This window comes from Bidens hawaiensis, unplaced genomic scaffold, assembly GCF_021521415.1.
Source record: "Bidens hawaiensis isolate Kalapana, Puna unplaced genomic scaffold, B.hawaiensis_p1.1 tig00003141_1, whole genome shotgun sequence".
NCBI lineage: Eukaryota > Viridiplantae > Streptophyta > Magnoliopsida > Asterales > Asteraceae > Bidens > Bidens hawaiensis.
This window is the reverse complement of record NW_027491170.1, coordinates 2577928-2592691: the sequence shown is the minus strand read 5'-3', so window position 1 is coordinate 2592691 and position 14764 is coordinate 2577928. Positions and strand designations below refer to the sequence as shown.

Sequence of the window (14764 nt, the reverse complement as noted above, 5' to 3'; positions counted from 1 at the left end):
CCCTGCGAATGAATCCATCACCTTAATTCCACGTTTTATAAAATAGGATTATTTTCCCTCTTTCATAAACCCTAATTTCTGTGATTGTCTTCTGATTAAACCCTAATGCCTCATACACTCTCATCATCGTTGTTAACCCTTAGCTTTAATTTTGGAGCATTTTCTTTATTTTTAAAAACCAGAAAGACCAATTGGTAAGCAGATTCCAATTTGAGTATACACTTTTGATGATTATGGGCTTTATTAAAATTTGAGTGATTTCGAATTCCTTTTAATGATTTTGGAATTGCTAATTAGGGGAAATTCTGTTGTAGAATTATGAAGGAAATCGATCACGAATCTTTCTTCTTATTTATGAGATTATGTTTCTGGGTTTAGGATTGTATCGTAGTATGATTTAATCTGCTAGCCTAATTCAAGTTTTTATTTTTATTTTATTTTTGTCAAAAATAGTATGTTTTAATATGAATTTTGTTGATATGTTTTGATGTTTCTGCTGGCTGAATCTTACTTTAAGAACGCCTTAAGGTTTATTTATTCATATATGTTTTGAGTACATGTTTTTTTCATTTGCAATTTGGCAGTGGCAGCCTCAAAGAGAAAGGATTATGAAAAATCAAAAGAAGGGATACATTGTAGTGGTGTGGTATGCCAATCTTTCCGTATGTTCTACTTATATTTCTAAGAAAACCATTTTAACATGTCAACATAAATGAGAGAGAACAATCACTGTTAGGAAAAAAGAAAAACGAAATGTGGGACAAAGTTTTGATGTAGTGAATGCGTTAGGTTTATTGGATGGCTGCCAGATATTCAACAAAAAGATATTGATGAATCTCTGGATGTCTTTATTGACTTCTATGTGGTTTTACTTAATATCACTCTCAAACTCAAATAGTAAAACGGGTAGCAAAACTTAAGGGCGTGCTCGTTTCACGGAATAGAATGGAAATGGAATTGGAATTTGCATAGGAATTGGAATTTAAGATTGGAATTGGAATTTAAACATTCCCATAGGAATGGAATTTGCTGGAATTGGAATCCCAATTCCATCTAACGTGTTTGGTTGGCTAATGAGTCGGAGGCAATCACTTTGACCCACTCTACCGATGACCCACAACGTTTTTGGACGAGTCGGCCCGCTGATGATCCGAACCGCTTCCACCCGACCCGACTAGGCCCGCTTTTGTTTTTTTTTTTTGTTTCGTTATTTTTTCCAGTTTCATTTCGGTTCGTTTCGTTTTTTTATTTCAGTTGGTTAATTTATTGGGTTTTGTTCCGACTCGGTTTCAATTTTTTTGGTTCATTTAGGTTGGTTTTTCGTTTTCTATTTTCTTTGAGTTCGTTTTTTTCATTTTTTTGTTTCAGTTTTTTGGGTTTCAGCCCGTTTCGGTTTTTTTGGCTCGTTTAAGTCGTTTATTTTTATTTCTGTTTGGTTCAAGTTCGTTTTTTTTTTGCTTATTTTGTTCATTTTCTTAGGTTTCGGCCCATTTTGGTTTTTTTGGTTCGTTTATGATGTTTTCTTTTGTTTATGTTTGGTTCAAGTTCGTTTTTTTGCTTATTTTATTCAGTTTTTTTGGTTTCGGCCCGTTTTGGTTATTCTGGTTTGTTTATGTCGTTGGCGTCAAACCAAACACAAACTGACGCGGGGCGCCGAACCGAATGCGAACTGACCCGGGGCGTTGACCCAAACGCGACCCGACCCGGAGCACTGAGCTGAAAGCGCTAAGACTCGTAGCGTCGACCTGAATGTGAACACGTCCAAAATGTCGACCCGAACGCTACCATGTTAGTCGCCCAATTGAAGATTCCATCAAATTTACTTGAATTCCTTCACATTATGGAAGGATTTAGAATCCCTTTGCTTAAAGGTATTTGAAGGAATTGAATTCCAATTCCAATTCCTTGTCAACCGAACACACCAAAATGGAATTTAGATTCCAATTCCAACGAAACGAACACGCCATGTCATGGGATTTAAATTTCAATTCCTTTGAATTCCCACGAATTCTACGAAACAAATGCGCCCTAAGAGTTTTGTCATATTGTGCAAGCATTGATGGTGTCACGATGGCTGGTGAGGGCTAACCTGCACTTGAATTGTATGGAGCCATGGTTGAGTTGTTTATTGTGTCGTTGGGACCTAAATGGTGGAATAGGTTTTCGTTATGGCTATTGAATAGGTTTTTCGTGTTGTAAAGAAAAGAAAGTTCTCAAATAAGGCTATTATTATTATTATTATTATTATTATTATTCTCTACTGTGGATGCTCATACAATCCATCATATGAAAATCATACGCCACATTATTACTTATCATCTAATTATACTCTTACTTAAAGTTTTTCACCATTTCATTTATTCTTTATACTTAAACAATAATGGCAAAAGGGAATTAAACACTCAAAAGATTATATCACGCCTGAAAGAAAGCAATGCAAGTTATTATTTGCTCTGTATAGTGGAGCACTTGGTTGGTGTTAACTAGAAATGGGTTTGATTAGTTCATGTTGGCACTTATATGGACTGCAACTCTCTGATCGGTTAATGGGACTGAATGTCGTTAGGTATTTTATTCTACGCAAATGTTCATCAATTCGGTATTTTACTTTTCGATGCCATTATATTTTTTTTAAGATTGTTGTTAGTGTCAAGAGAAAATAAAAATAAAAATTGAGACTTTTAGTGTATATGATTCAGCTATACGGTTTGGGTAATCGGGCCGGTATCACCTAATACCATACTCGTGCATGAACCTGTTTTCTATATAATGTGTGGCTTTCAGGGTGCTTAGTGGCGATGATGTGGTCAAAGACACCTGTTGCGGTCACTGTAATGAGGACAAAGGCAAACAAGAAGTAACTATTACCAAAAACTTGGAAATAAGCAGTTAGATAAAGCGTTTGTTTGACAAGGTCTGATTCTTCATTAATCTTTGTGTAAATATGTAAAATTTGTTGGACCTTCATTGGTTAAACATATATTTGTTTGTATAGGTGTTTGGTCTGGGCTCAAAACAAATAGATATGCATGATCAAGTGGTTAGCCTGATTGCTAAAGAAGTTCTTGAGGGTTATAGTTGGACTATGTTTGCTTATGGCCAAACCGGTACAAGAAAAACTATAATGGAAGGTAAAGGTGGAAAACAAAGATTACAATAGTTTGCTTATGTATGTTTTATAAATTAATACACGTTATGTATGCCCAATTTCAACAATTTGACCTACTTTTTATTCATAATGGAGAGTAGGGGTGAGCAGAAAACCGAAAAAACCGAACCGAAACCGAATTAACAGAAAAAACCGAACCGAAACATTAACCGACGATTTTTTTTGTTTTTTTTAAAAACCGAAATTTCGGTTTCGGTTCGGTTACTCATTTCTAAAAAACCGAAAAAAACCGAACCGAACCGAACCGACATATTAACCGAACCGAACTGATGTATAACCGAACCGAACCGTATTGCTTCAAGATCCACTAGAATATTTAATTTATTTAGCCCAACTTTGTGGTCCACAAGTCTTTGTTGAATTTAAACTCTAGTAGGCTTTGGTTATTTTTGTGTTTTGAACCTAATATGAATTTTCATTATTTTAAATTTTTTTGCAATGTCTACACATACACACAAAAAAACCAAAAATAACCGAAACCAAAAAATCGAAAATCGAAAAACCGAAACCGATCGGTTTGTATATTTGAAAAAACCGATATTTCGATTTCGGTTTTACCTAAAAACCGAACCGAATCGAACCATGCACAGCCCTAATGGAGAGCTTCATGAGTATGTTGGAGTGATTTTCTAAGTGAAGTTGAGTAACATTTTAACACGAGTAAAAATGTAAAATTATAAATTGGTGGATTCAACTTTTTGAAAGCATGGTTCATGCAAAGTCAATTTGACTTAAATCATGATTTTTAGAGTTATTTGACCATCTATTATAAGAAGTTAGTTTCTTGGGTTCTGTCAGCTGCTCATACAAACAAAAAAGATAACAATTCTTTTCATACAAATAAAAATAATTGCAAATGTCTTAAATCTAAACAACCTTTCATACCTGTGACGAGCGAACTAATATGCATGTATTAAATATAAACAAACTTCCGTCCATAAAATAAAATTAACGTCGACCAAAATAAAATTAACATTAATATAAATATAGAGAACTAAATAGTAAGCATTTATTTATACTTGAATTTAAACTCCAACCTAACAATAAAGATAGCCCATTTCGATATTAAAATAAGAGAATTCTGCAATTTGTCTCCCTGGTATATGGACCAATTCGCAGGTTTGACACTGAAAATGATTTTGCGAATTATTACCATCGTGAAATTTCGGCGGGTCAATCTGACTCCTTGCCGTCAGTTGACCGTGAGTTGACTGACCAAAGAACGGTGAAATTGCCCTTTTACCCCTGAGTCTATAATTAAACCTAAAACTAAATATCCAAATTTCGTGTAGTGGGTGGGGTTCGAACCCCCCGACCCCCGGTTTAACAACAAACAACACAAACCAGTTGAACTGAGCTACCATTTAATAAAACTACACAATATGTAATATATATTAAGTACCACAATGTGTTGTATATGTATGTTGTATATATGTTCTGTATGTATGCCGTATAGTATATATATATTGTGTATATATACTCCGTATATATATGTTGTATATATATGCTGCATATATATGCTGCATATATATATATATACTGTATATAATATTTGCTGATCGGGTTTTTTTAAACGGCCAATTTTTTCTAAAAAATCAAAACGAGCCCGAATACGACGAAACGACCCGTTTTTTAACAAACTTTTCGTCCGAATATGACGAAACGGCTCCTTTTTTAGTAAAATTTTCACTAAAAAACGACGAAACGGGTCGTTTTTTAACAAACTTTTCGTCCGAAAACGACGAAACGGCTCGTTTTTTAGTAAATTTTTCACTAAAAAACGACGAAACGGCTCGTTTTTTAGTAAATCTTTCACTAAAAAACGACGAAATGGGTCGTTGTTTAGTAAAATTTTCACTAAAAAACGACGAAACGGGTCGTTTTTTAGTAAACTTTTTGTTCAAAAACGACGAAACGGGTCGTTTTTTAGTAAACTTTTGGTTCAAAAACGACGAAACGGCTCGTTTTTTAACAAACTTTTGGTCCAAAAACGACGAAATGGGTCGTTTTTTAACAAACTTTTGGTTCAAAAACGACGAAACGGGTCGTTTTTTTAGTAAACTTTTGGTTCAAAAACGACGAAACGGCTCGTTTTTTAACAAACTTTTGGTTCAAAAACGACGAAACGGCTCGTTTTTTAACAAACTTTTAGTTCAACCACCCGAACCCAACCTCCCGAACCCAACCACCCGAACACAATTAACACAAACATTTTTTTATATATATAACACGAACACAAAATACATATATCAAAACACCCGAATTATAAACTTCTGGATTTCACATACATAACATACCTAATATTTAATTATTCACCCGAATTATAAGCTTCGGGATTTTATAAAGGTAGCATCCGGAGACGCGACCCCAAATTCCACGTACGGTGGAAGTTAATTTGGTTATGGCCGGCTAAGTCGACCACAAACCAACCCGTGATCTCTCGGATACGGAACTAAATCCGGAGATTGAGTTCTATTGGGACTCCAAAAAGAGCCCTATTGAAGTTCATGTTCAATATTAGAACCATCTTGACGGAGTCGGAGAAGGGGAGCGGGTGCCGGAGACGGGGAGCCGGAGACGGTGGTGAGCCGGAAACACAGTGGAGGGGCTACGGGTTCGGGTCTTGGATGAAGATGTGAAGTGTTGTGTTGAGGATGGAAGATGGCGACGGTGGTGAGTATATATATATGAAGAAGGAGTGTTGAGGAAGAAGGAGAAGAAGATGTGGGTAAGGAAGAAAGGAAAAGAAGGAGAAGGTGGGTAATCTTACGGTGGAACCAGGGGAAGAAAAAAATACCCGGTGGTCGGACTGCCATTTTTAGCGTCAACCTGGTTTTCCAAGCTTTCAAAAAAAATTAAAAACAGAATGACACATTTTTATCGCCAAATTTTCATTTGTAAAAAGACCAAAACACCCTCCGTCTTAACAGCCTTTAACGAAAATATTTTACGGTTGGGTACAGATTGACCCGCCGAAATTTCACGATGGTACATAATTCGCAAAATCATTTTCAGTATCAAACCTGTCGAATTGGTCCATATACCAGGGAGACAAATTGTAGAATTCTCTTAAAATAAAACCTACAATCAAAATGACATTAAAAACGACAACCGTAGTCCATATAGATTTATTAAAATATATAACAAATTACATATTAAAAAAAACCTAAATAAGTTGTTTTTTATTAAAACAACTAGTTGCTAAAAAATAGTTGTTTTCATAAATAGGTATTAATTTTTTTATTATTTTTTACTAGCAAATCAATTTCATTAATAGGTGGGCCGCATAAAATAATTAGATAAGCATTAATGTGATATTTTCGTATTAAAATAAACTAGAACTTCTTGAAATTCTCATCAAATTTGGATATGCTTCATGCCACAGTTTCATTTTTAGACTTCTTCTTCTTCTTCACAAGTGTAACTTACGAACACACAGCCATTAATGGCAGCAGAGAAGCCAGCTAAACACAACGGCTTATTGCAAACTCATGAATTATACAAGGTATAATATTCATAAATCATAATTCCTATATTTTGCTTCAAATCTTCACCTTTGTTGAAATATATATTATGCAGTACATCTTGGAGACTAACGTCTACCCTCGTGAACCTGAACCGTTGAAGGAGCTTCGCGCTCTCACCGCTTCACTTCCAAGGTAACCATCATGTTTTTTCTTAAAATAAAAAGGAACTTTTATGCAGGGCCGGCTCCGAGAAAGAAAAAAAATGTTTTGCGTCGAAGGCGAAAATTTTTTTGGACCTTAATTAAATGTATTTTGTTAGCTTAAACAATTCAATTTTTATATAGGTTTACTTTGTTATAATTTGGGTTGTATAAACAACTTTTGTATAAAAATAAGATTAAGCATGTCTCAAATGATACTAGAACCCATAACCTTTTGGTTGGAAGTAATACCTATTTGCCACTAGACCTAGCTAATGAGTATGTAATTAGGTTTAAACATTAAATATACATATTGTTTTTTTAATAAATAAATATAATTTCTTTTATAAAAAAGAAATTCGGGCCTAACGGGGTGTTGGGCCTGTGACCGTCGACCACCCCGCCACCCCTATGGGCCGACCCTGCTTGTATGAATGTGGTTTTGTGCGGTAACAAACTCAACTCTATTTTTTTTTCTCAGTTAGTGATCGTAATATACTTAGGGCTGTCTGTGAGACGTGTTAAAATTTTTTAGGCTAAGGAAGAAATTAAATTTTGGGTCAGGTTTTTTTTCGTTTAAACATTTAAATTTTTAAATGAGCTTATCTGGTTATGATTTGGATTGTTCATAAAAAAATTATGTCAAGTGAGATTATAGCTCACAACTTTTTGGTTGGAAGTGATAAAGATTTGTGACTAAATCAAGCTACTGGTTGTGTAACTTAGTTCAAAGCAGTGTTGTAAAAGTCAGATTCCAAGGCCGACTAGTTGGTTATTGGACCCCTACCTTAGAGACTTTTTACAAGTCACCTTGGATTAGTCGGAGTCGGTCAAAATTCGGGTGAGGTGGGCTAGGCGGTCAAAAGTCTGGCTAGGAATTTCTAAAAGATGGTAAAAAGTTGGGCTAGGCGGTCAAAAGTCGAGCTAGGTGGGCTAGGGTTCTCTAAATTTAGTTAAAATTATTCAAAAGTTGTCGAGTCAGTTAGCGTACACATTTGACGTGAATTATGCTTATTTTGACAAATATATAATATCCAAAAATTAATTTTCTATATATTTACCATGTCCGAGTACTCCCAACTTCCCAGTCGGCCGCCTAGGGTCTGCCTAGAGACTTTTGCAACCTTGGTTCAAAGTTTGAAACTGCATATTTGTTTACATAAAAATATATATAAATTTAAAAAACAATTGGGCCTAGTTTGGTTTCGGCCCGGAGGCGGTCGACCGCCCTGTCCCCTTTTGGCCGGACCTGTATATACTTAAATGGTCGGTCAAAATCCTTACACGATAATAGTACTAATATTTTTTTAAATTCAGCGGGACTGTCGTCCCCGTACCAAAAGAGTAGGTCTGCTTGTTTTGCGGATATAGACACTTAAAATATTCCTTGATTTTCAGGTCTGGCATGGGTACCGCACCCGATGCAGGTCAGATGATTCAGATCTTGTTGAAGCTCATTGGTGCGAAGAAAACAATAGAGATTGGGGTTTTTACGGGTTACTCGTTGCTTTTAACCGCGTTAACGATTCCTGATGATGGCAAGGTTTGTAAATTTGATAATCATGGTACTTTTATTCAGTAGTTTATTATAAGAATATATCAACTATAGTCGTTTTTGAGATTTCGGATGCCCAATATGAGTAAAGAAAAAATAATAATAACTCATTTATATAATTTTTGTTTAAAATAAAGTATATTCTTAACTGAACTTATAGTTATTGAAAATGGCTTAATTAAGTTGCCTATAGTTTAAAAAAGGGTCTAATCTCTTAATGTTTTATTAATATATATATTATATAGACACATACACAATTAAAATTACAGGCCTGAGCCGAAAACGGGTCCTAGACGACAGCCAAGCTATATATCTTCCAGATGACTTTGATTTTAACGTTTGATATAGATTGTAGCGATTGACATGAATCGGGAATCGTATGAGATTGGTCGTCCGGTTATAGAAAAGGCTAAAGTGGAACACAAGATTGACTTTATTGAATCGGAGGCTCTACCGGCTCTTGATAAAATACTAGAAAATGTAAGTTTTTTTATTTTTCGTCTATATTCCTAATGGGGACCGAAAATGATAGGTTAAATTTATGTTTTGTTTATATATTTGTACTTACATTTACATAATTGAAAATATATTATAAACAATATAGTGGTGTCGACCGTGTCGGGTAAGCGAGTTGATGGTTTAACTCAATAATAAAATTATTATTATTCATGTCAAAAACTTCAACCCTAACCCGCACAAAAAAAAATATTGGTTGACCCGAACACGACACGTTTAACTCATTTAAAAATATAAAAATACAAATTGTTATAAATTATAGTTGGTAAAGTAAATGAGTATTATTATTATTATTATTATTTGTTGAAAATTATTAAATATCTTGAAAGGAATTGGAAATTACAAGTGTAATGGAATACAAAAAAAACACAAATAAAAAGATAACGATAAAAGTTTTTTTTTAATATTTAAACGGGTTAACGGGTCAATCCGAACCTGACAAGTGTATTAAGTGGGTGATGTTAGTCGACCCTGAACTTTTTTTTCTCGTTTCGGGTTCGGGTTGTGTTTCAGGTCGCGTCAACAAGTGCCGCCTCTGTGGTCCCTTTAAAATTGTGGGCTTAATATACAAGCCTTATTTTATCTTCGACACCATTACTAATTCTGGTGTTGAAAGCTAGTTTTTTTAGACGCACATTTAGTTCGTTTAAAAAATTGTGTTTTTTGTTAACATGTTTAATCCGTTTAGTTAAACTGGTCGATTCAATATTAACCTATTCAGTTAAACACCTCGACCCACTAACCCATTTATGCTGAGTTTAACTCATTTTTTGTAATCCACCAACCAAATTAACGAGTTTACAACTTGATTATATTACCCGTTAAACTGTTTGACACGTTTAGATAAATGGGTTAAACTGGTCGTGTTCGACTTAGGGTTAGTGTTTTATACACGAATAAAGATATGGCCATTGGTTTCATTTTAAGTTGTAATAAAATTTACATATTATTGATCTTTCTTTAGAGTGATAATGAAGGAAGCTTCGACTTTGCTTTTGTTGATGCGGATAAGATAAACTATATCAACTACCATGAACGACTAATGAGATTGTTGAAGGTGAATGGGATTGTGGTGTACGACAACACACTCTGGTTTGGGTCGGTAGCACAACCCGAGTCATCAACAGATGATAGTTATAAAGAGGGAAGAATGAACACCATAAAGTTTAACAAATCACTTGCAATAGATCCTCGTGTTGATATCTCTTTGGTACCGTTGGGTGATGGTATAACCATTTGTAGGCGTATCAGCTAGAATTTCTAAGTGTCATTTCAATGTTTTTTAAATAATTTTAATGGTGAAATATAAGTTTTATGTTGTATTTTTTTTCTAAATTGATTATATTGGACCATTGGTGTATTAAAGTTAGGTTGTGAAGTTAATGTGACATGTAATGTGAACCGAACACGAAATTTACGAGTACTTTAGTCTAATTTAATCTAGTTTACTTTTAAGTCGAACCTGCAGAGCTCTTTACCTAAACGGGGTCAAGTTAATTTTGACCTAGAGGGTTTGCGGGTTGACCATTTATTTCAATAAAAAAAACTCAAAAACTAAGAGTTAATTTTTTGTCATTTTGGGTATTAATGCTTACAAAACTTTAAAAATTTAAAAGAAAAACATAAATTTTACAATTTAATGGTGATTATTCATATAATTTTTTTAGCTAAAATTTTAAAGTATTAATATGCAAAACTAAAACAAATAAAATATCTAGTTAAACGGTCTTGCTCCTATCAACTTGCAAATATTTGAGTTTTGATTGTGTTACCATGACCGATTAGATTTTCTTGTTGGACTCATATTTCAAGTTTTGATGGATTTAACTTGCATACCCATATGTATGAGCACGATTTAACACTAGAGTGGGTTTTTTTAACCATAGCCCGAAACCCGACCCCAACCACACCCAAACCCGATTAACCTAGACCCGAATAAGGAATAACCCGAACCCAGTCAGATTTAAATTGTTTGGGTTTAAAACACCTAGGTAAATTGGATCTTTCAAAAGTACAAAACGATTATTGAGTTTTAGATAGAGATTAGGGAGATTCGAGTTAACCCGAAAAACCTAATTTTCGGTTTAAACTAAGTGAGGTCTTCTGATTTTCCACATACATGATTATCTTTTTATTCGGTGACTTGAGCTTTCCTATACATGATTTTTTCAAGGCTCAAGCAATTGAATACTAGCAATTGAATAACATATATACCAAGACTTCTGAAATTACCCAATAATCAACTGATCAGGAGGTCATCTAGATTTAAACCTACTAACATTATTGATTATATAACATCTCTAACTAAAGTTAAAATGGATGTTAAAAAGTTTACTGATCCTACCCCTTATAATTAAACCATTAGCATCAATCATAATTGATTCCATAAGTCATAACTAAACTAAATTCTAACACAAACATTAAGATACTAAGGAGCACGATTAATTGTTAAAGGTTATATTAAAGAGGAAACCAATTATTTAAGAATCTTCTTACTTATATTACCAAAGATTTCTTTGAGGATCATAATTGTTCAAGTAACTTAAAATAGTTTAGAGCCACGTTAAATGAGCATTAAAACAATATTCACTAACATCTGACTTACATATTTACATGTTCATCAAACAATCTAAAAGTTTTAAACTAAAGATAAAAGAACCATGAGTATGAAAGTCACTAAAATCCATGTATGGGTTAATGTAAACATCATAATCTGATGAAATTATAATACAATTATTTTCATCAAGAGCCAAAAGGATTAAATTACAACATTTTTTACGCACCGAGTTGACTTTACATATGTATAACGGACTTTTAAATTAGTGTAATCACTATGCATTTTTATTCTCGCTCATACTTAATTTTTTAATCAGATTTAATCTCAACCACATAATATAACTTATTTAATTAAATGTATGGTTAAGAATTAGGTTCTTAAAATTCTTAAAACTCAACAAGTTCTGAAATGATCTCTCTCCAATTACTTATATTGTTGTATATCAAATAATAACTTATATATAAAAGAAAAGTTTTATTCAATATTTATAACTTACGAAGAGATCAATACAAGTCAAATACATTCAAATAGTTTTTATATAAAAATTCATTTTAAAATCTTGATGCACATACATTACATTTATTTTAATACAATACTTCAAAACATCATTCGTTTGATTTCAAATGGTTATATGAATTCATCCTCAATGTTAAAATTCTTTTTGGAGTTAAAGATGAAGATAAATTTATCAAGGTCTCTTCGTATGATATTTCTGTTGATAATTAAAAAGTACTAGTGTAATTATGTACAAAGTGAAACTGAAAATATTGATTTTCCAAAATATAAATTGACCTTAAATTGAAGAACAACCTAAAATAAAAAAACAATGAATAGATTAAAATTGATGGACAGATACACCAAAGGAAGATCAAAAGGCCTATGCCATTTAACATACGAACTCCTCCGCTTAAGATATCTGCCAATCCTATGTTCTCTAAAGGCTTATCCACTAGTAACGTTCTTGGCTCTCATTCCTTATGAAGTTCTGCACAAGCTGAGATGTTCTTTACCTTGCATGGTTAGGACTTCGCTCCAAGAAGTGATTTGTATATTTTATTCATGGGCAATTCTTTATATTTAAAAGTGCAATACAACATTAAGTTTCTGATTATTTTTATTTTATTTTTTCTCTCAACCCTAAGCCGTGAAAAAAAATGATATTTTATTCATCTAAATATGAAGCGTTTACATAAAGATAGAGGGTAAACGAGCAACAAGTTGCGCCGCAAGCCTTTTTTGAATAGAAAAACCCAATTTATAAAACACTACATCAATAGTTCTTGGAGTCATAACATTATTGTGCATGACCCACTGAACTCAGTTAAGTAGCCCTACAACTCAGGTGTGAGAAAACCAAAAGTGTCAAATGCGAAAGTATAAATACATATTGGTTGTTAAGACAAATAATCTCTTGATTAGTCACTTTGCATATAACAAATTATAGAGTAGTTTACCCAACCATGAAATCACTACACCCTAAACCCACCAAAGAGGAAGCCCACTACACCCTTTTCATATTTGTCTTTTAAAGGATTTATTATGAGATTTATATTTATTTATTTTTTATTCAATCATTTATTCTTTAAAGTACAATTGATTTATATTTTTTGTATTTCTTATTTCAACATTAAACACAAAAATGTTGTTCAATTCAATGAAGCATATGTGTAAAACCAACAAACTCTATATAGTAACCGGTAAGAATATTTATTAATTTTAATTGCTAATGTTTATTTATTGTTTTAATTAATATTATTACAGCTATGTTTTTTACAATTCTTTAAAACTAAAATTGAAGACAAAACTTTAATCTCTTTCATCACTCTCCTCCATCACCTTCTTCACAGTATAGTCAAGTGGTTTCTAACAGCGTTTTCGGGCCGGCCGGTCAAAAGACGAATCGTAGCCCAATGGCTTCCTTTCATGGCATGCATATAGTCCTCTGCGGGTGTGAAATCATGGTGGTCCACACATAGTGAGAGCTGGTTATACCATCGTGTCTTGCATGGTATTGATTGTCTGATATGGCTAATAAGCGGCCAATTCGTCTTCTTGTTTTGTTCAACGAAATGAAATCTGATCGGATCAACATATTTTTTCTCACCATTACCTGTCATAATATAGAGAACTACCAGAATTTGTTGAGTTTGAGTGCCCTTAATAAAGTTGGTTGTTAATTATGAGACCTAAAAATGAAGTCATTAATTTTGTTACCTTTCGGAGTGATAACCATCGAGATGTTATAAACAATCAACATGTTATAGAGCCCTCCTAATTGATTATCCAAATCTAATTGTATTGTGAGATGCGCAACATCAAACCTAACATCTAAAATGGACAAAAACGAGCCGAAAACATTAAATCCCCAATGCTTTAGACATACCAAGTATGAAACCAAATAATATATTGCCATTACGAATTATTCTTCATTTGTTTGCGATATATATTATAACATGCTTGTAGTAAAACAAAATTCTCAAAATGATTAAAAAAATCTCACGTGTATTTACTTTATTTCTCAGACATCAAAAAAAATATGTTACGTTAACCAAATCAATGGATATATATCCATAAAAATACTAAAACTTAAAATTCCCCGATTCGTAATTTTGAAAAGAAGCCATAATTTTGAAACATGTTAAGAATGATTGTGAGGAAAATTAGATTTGATAAAACATAATTAAAAATGCTTACATTGATCTCTGAATAAGATAGATCGTTTATAGTAGGGGCATCGGGATGGGAAGGGTGCGTCGAATAAACTACTATGTTGGTACTCGATTTTCATTCATTTATATAGAAAGTCTGTTTAATCCTAATCCATATTTTGCTATGACCATTCACGACATGCTACTTCCTTTTGGAGATAATCAATTGGATAAGGCTCAAAACTTTAGGTCTTGAATTCAAATATAAATAAGAACCAAACAAGAATTTTTTGTCTTTGTTTTCTCATTTCTTTTATTATTTAAAAAAGTAAAAATGATAACGATATTTGACATATTACACATGTGTAACATAACACTGTTAGATATAATAAAGTAATATAACACACACAGATAGATATATATATATATATATATATATATATATATATGTATATGTAATATAACACTATTACACACACATATAATATAAAAATATTAGATATATGCAATACAATAATATTGCATAAATGTAATATCGCGATCAACATTTTTTATATATATTTATTTTTCTATAAATTTTGGTAAGGAATAACAACATATAAGAACGATACATGAAAATTTTATTTATCAAAATATTTGTTAGCTAAGTTTT

General features: G+C 32.8%; 1 protein-coding gene and 1 long non-coding RNA gene across 3 annotated transcripts in view; one reads left to right on the top strand and one right to left on the bottom strand.

The window, feature by feature from the left end:
• Nucleotides 1-11162, top strand: part of LOC143622497 (putative caffeoyl-CoA O-methyltransferase At4g26220) — a 165352-nt gene extending 154190 nt beyond the window's left edge. The window contains exons 1-5 of one of the 2 annotated variants that reach the window (XM_077093625.1): nucleotides 6457-6674; nucleotides 6749-6828; nucleotides 8235-8379; nucleotides 8740-8871; nucleotides 9872-11151. In XM_077093625.1, coding sequence (XP_076949740.1) covers nucleotides 6615-6674; nucleotides 6749-6828; nucleotides 8235-8379; nucleotides 8740-8871; nucleotides 9872-10162 — 708 coding nt within the window. In that variant the 5' untranslated portion in view covers nucleotides 6457-6614 and the 3' untranslated portion in view covers nucleotides 10163-11151. Of the gene's footprint in view, nucleotides 1-6456; nucleotides 6675-6748; nucleotides 6829-8234; nucleotides 8380-8739; nucleotides 8872-9871 lie in introns of those variants that run through there. The other variant, XM_077093626.1, reaches the window with a different exon arrangement.
• A 2100-nt stretch (nucleotides 11163-13262) lies between these two features.
• Nucleotides 13263-14365, bottom strand: LOC143622440 (uncharacterized). The gene is made up of 3 exons (XR_013151706.1): nucleotides 14159-14365; nucleotides 13679-13785; nucleotides 13263-13574 (listed from the first exon to the last, which is right to left on the bottom strand). It is a non-coding gene; the product is annotated as an uncharacterized LOC143622440 (long non-coding RNA).
• Nucleotides 14366-14764: the final 399 nt, after the last annotated feature.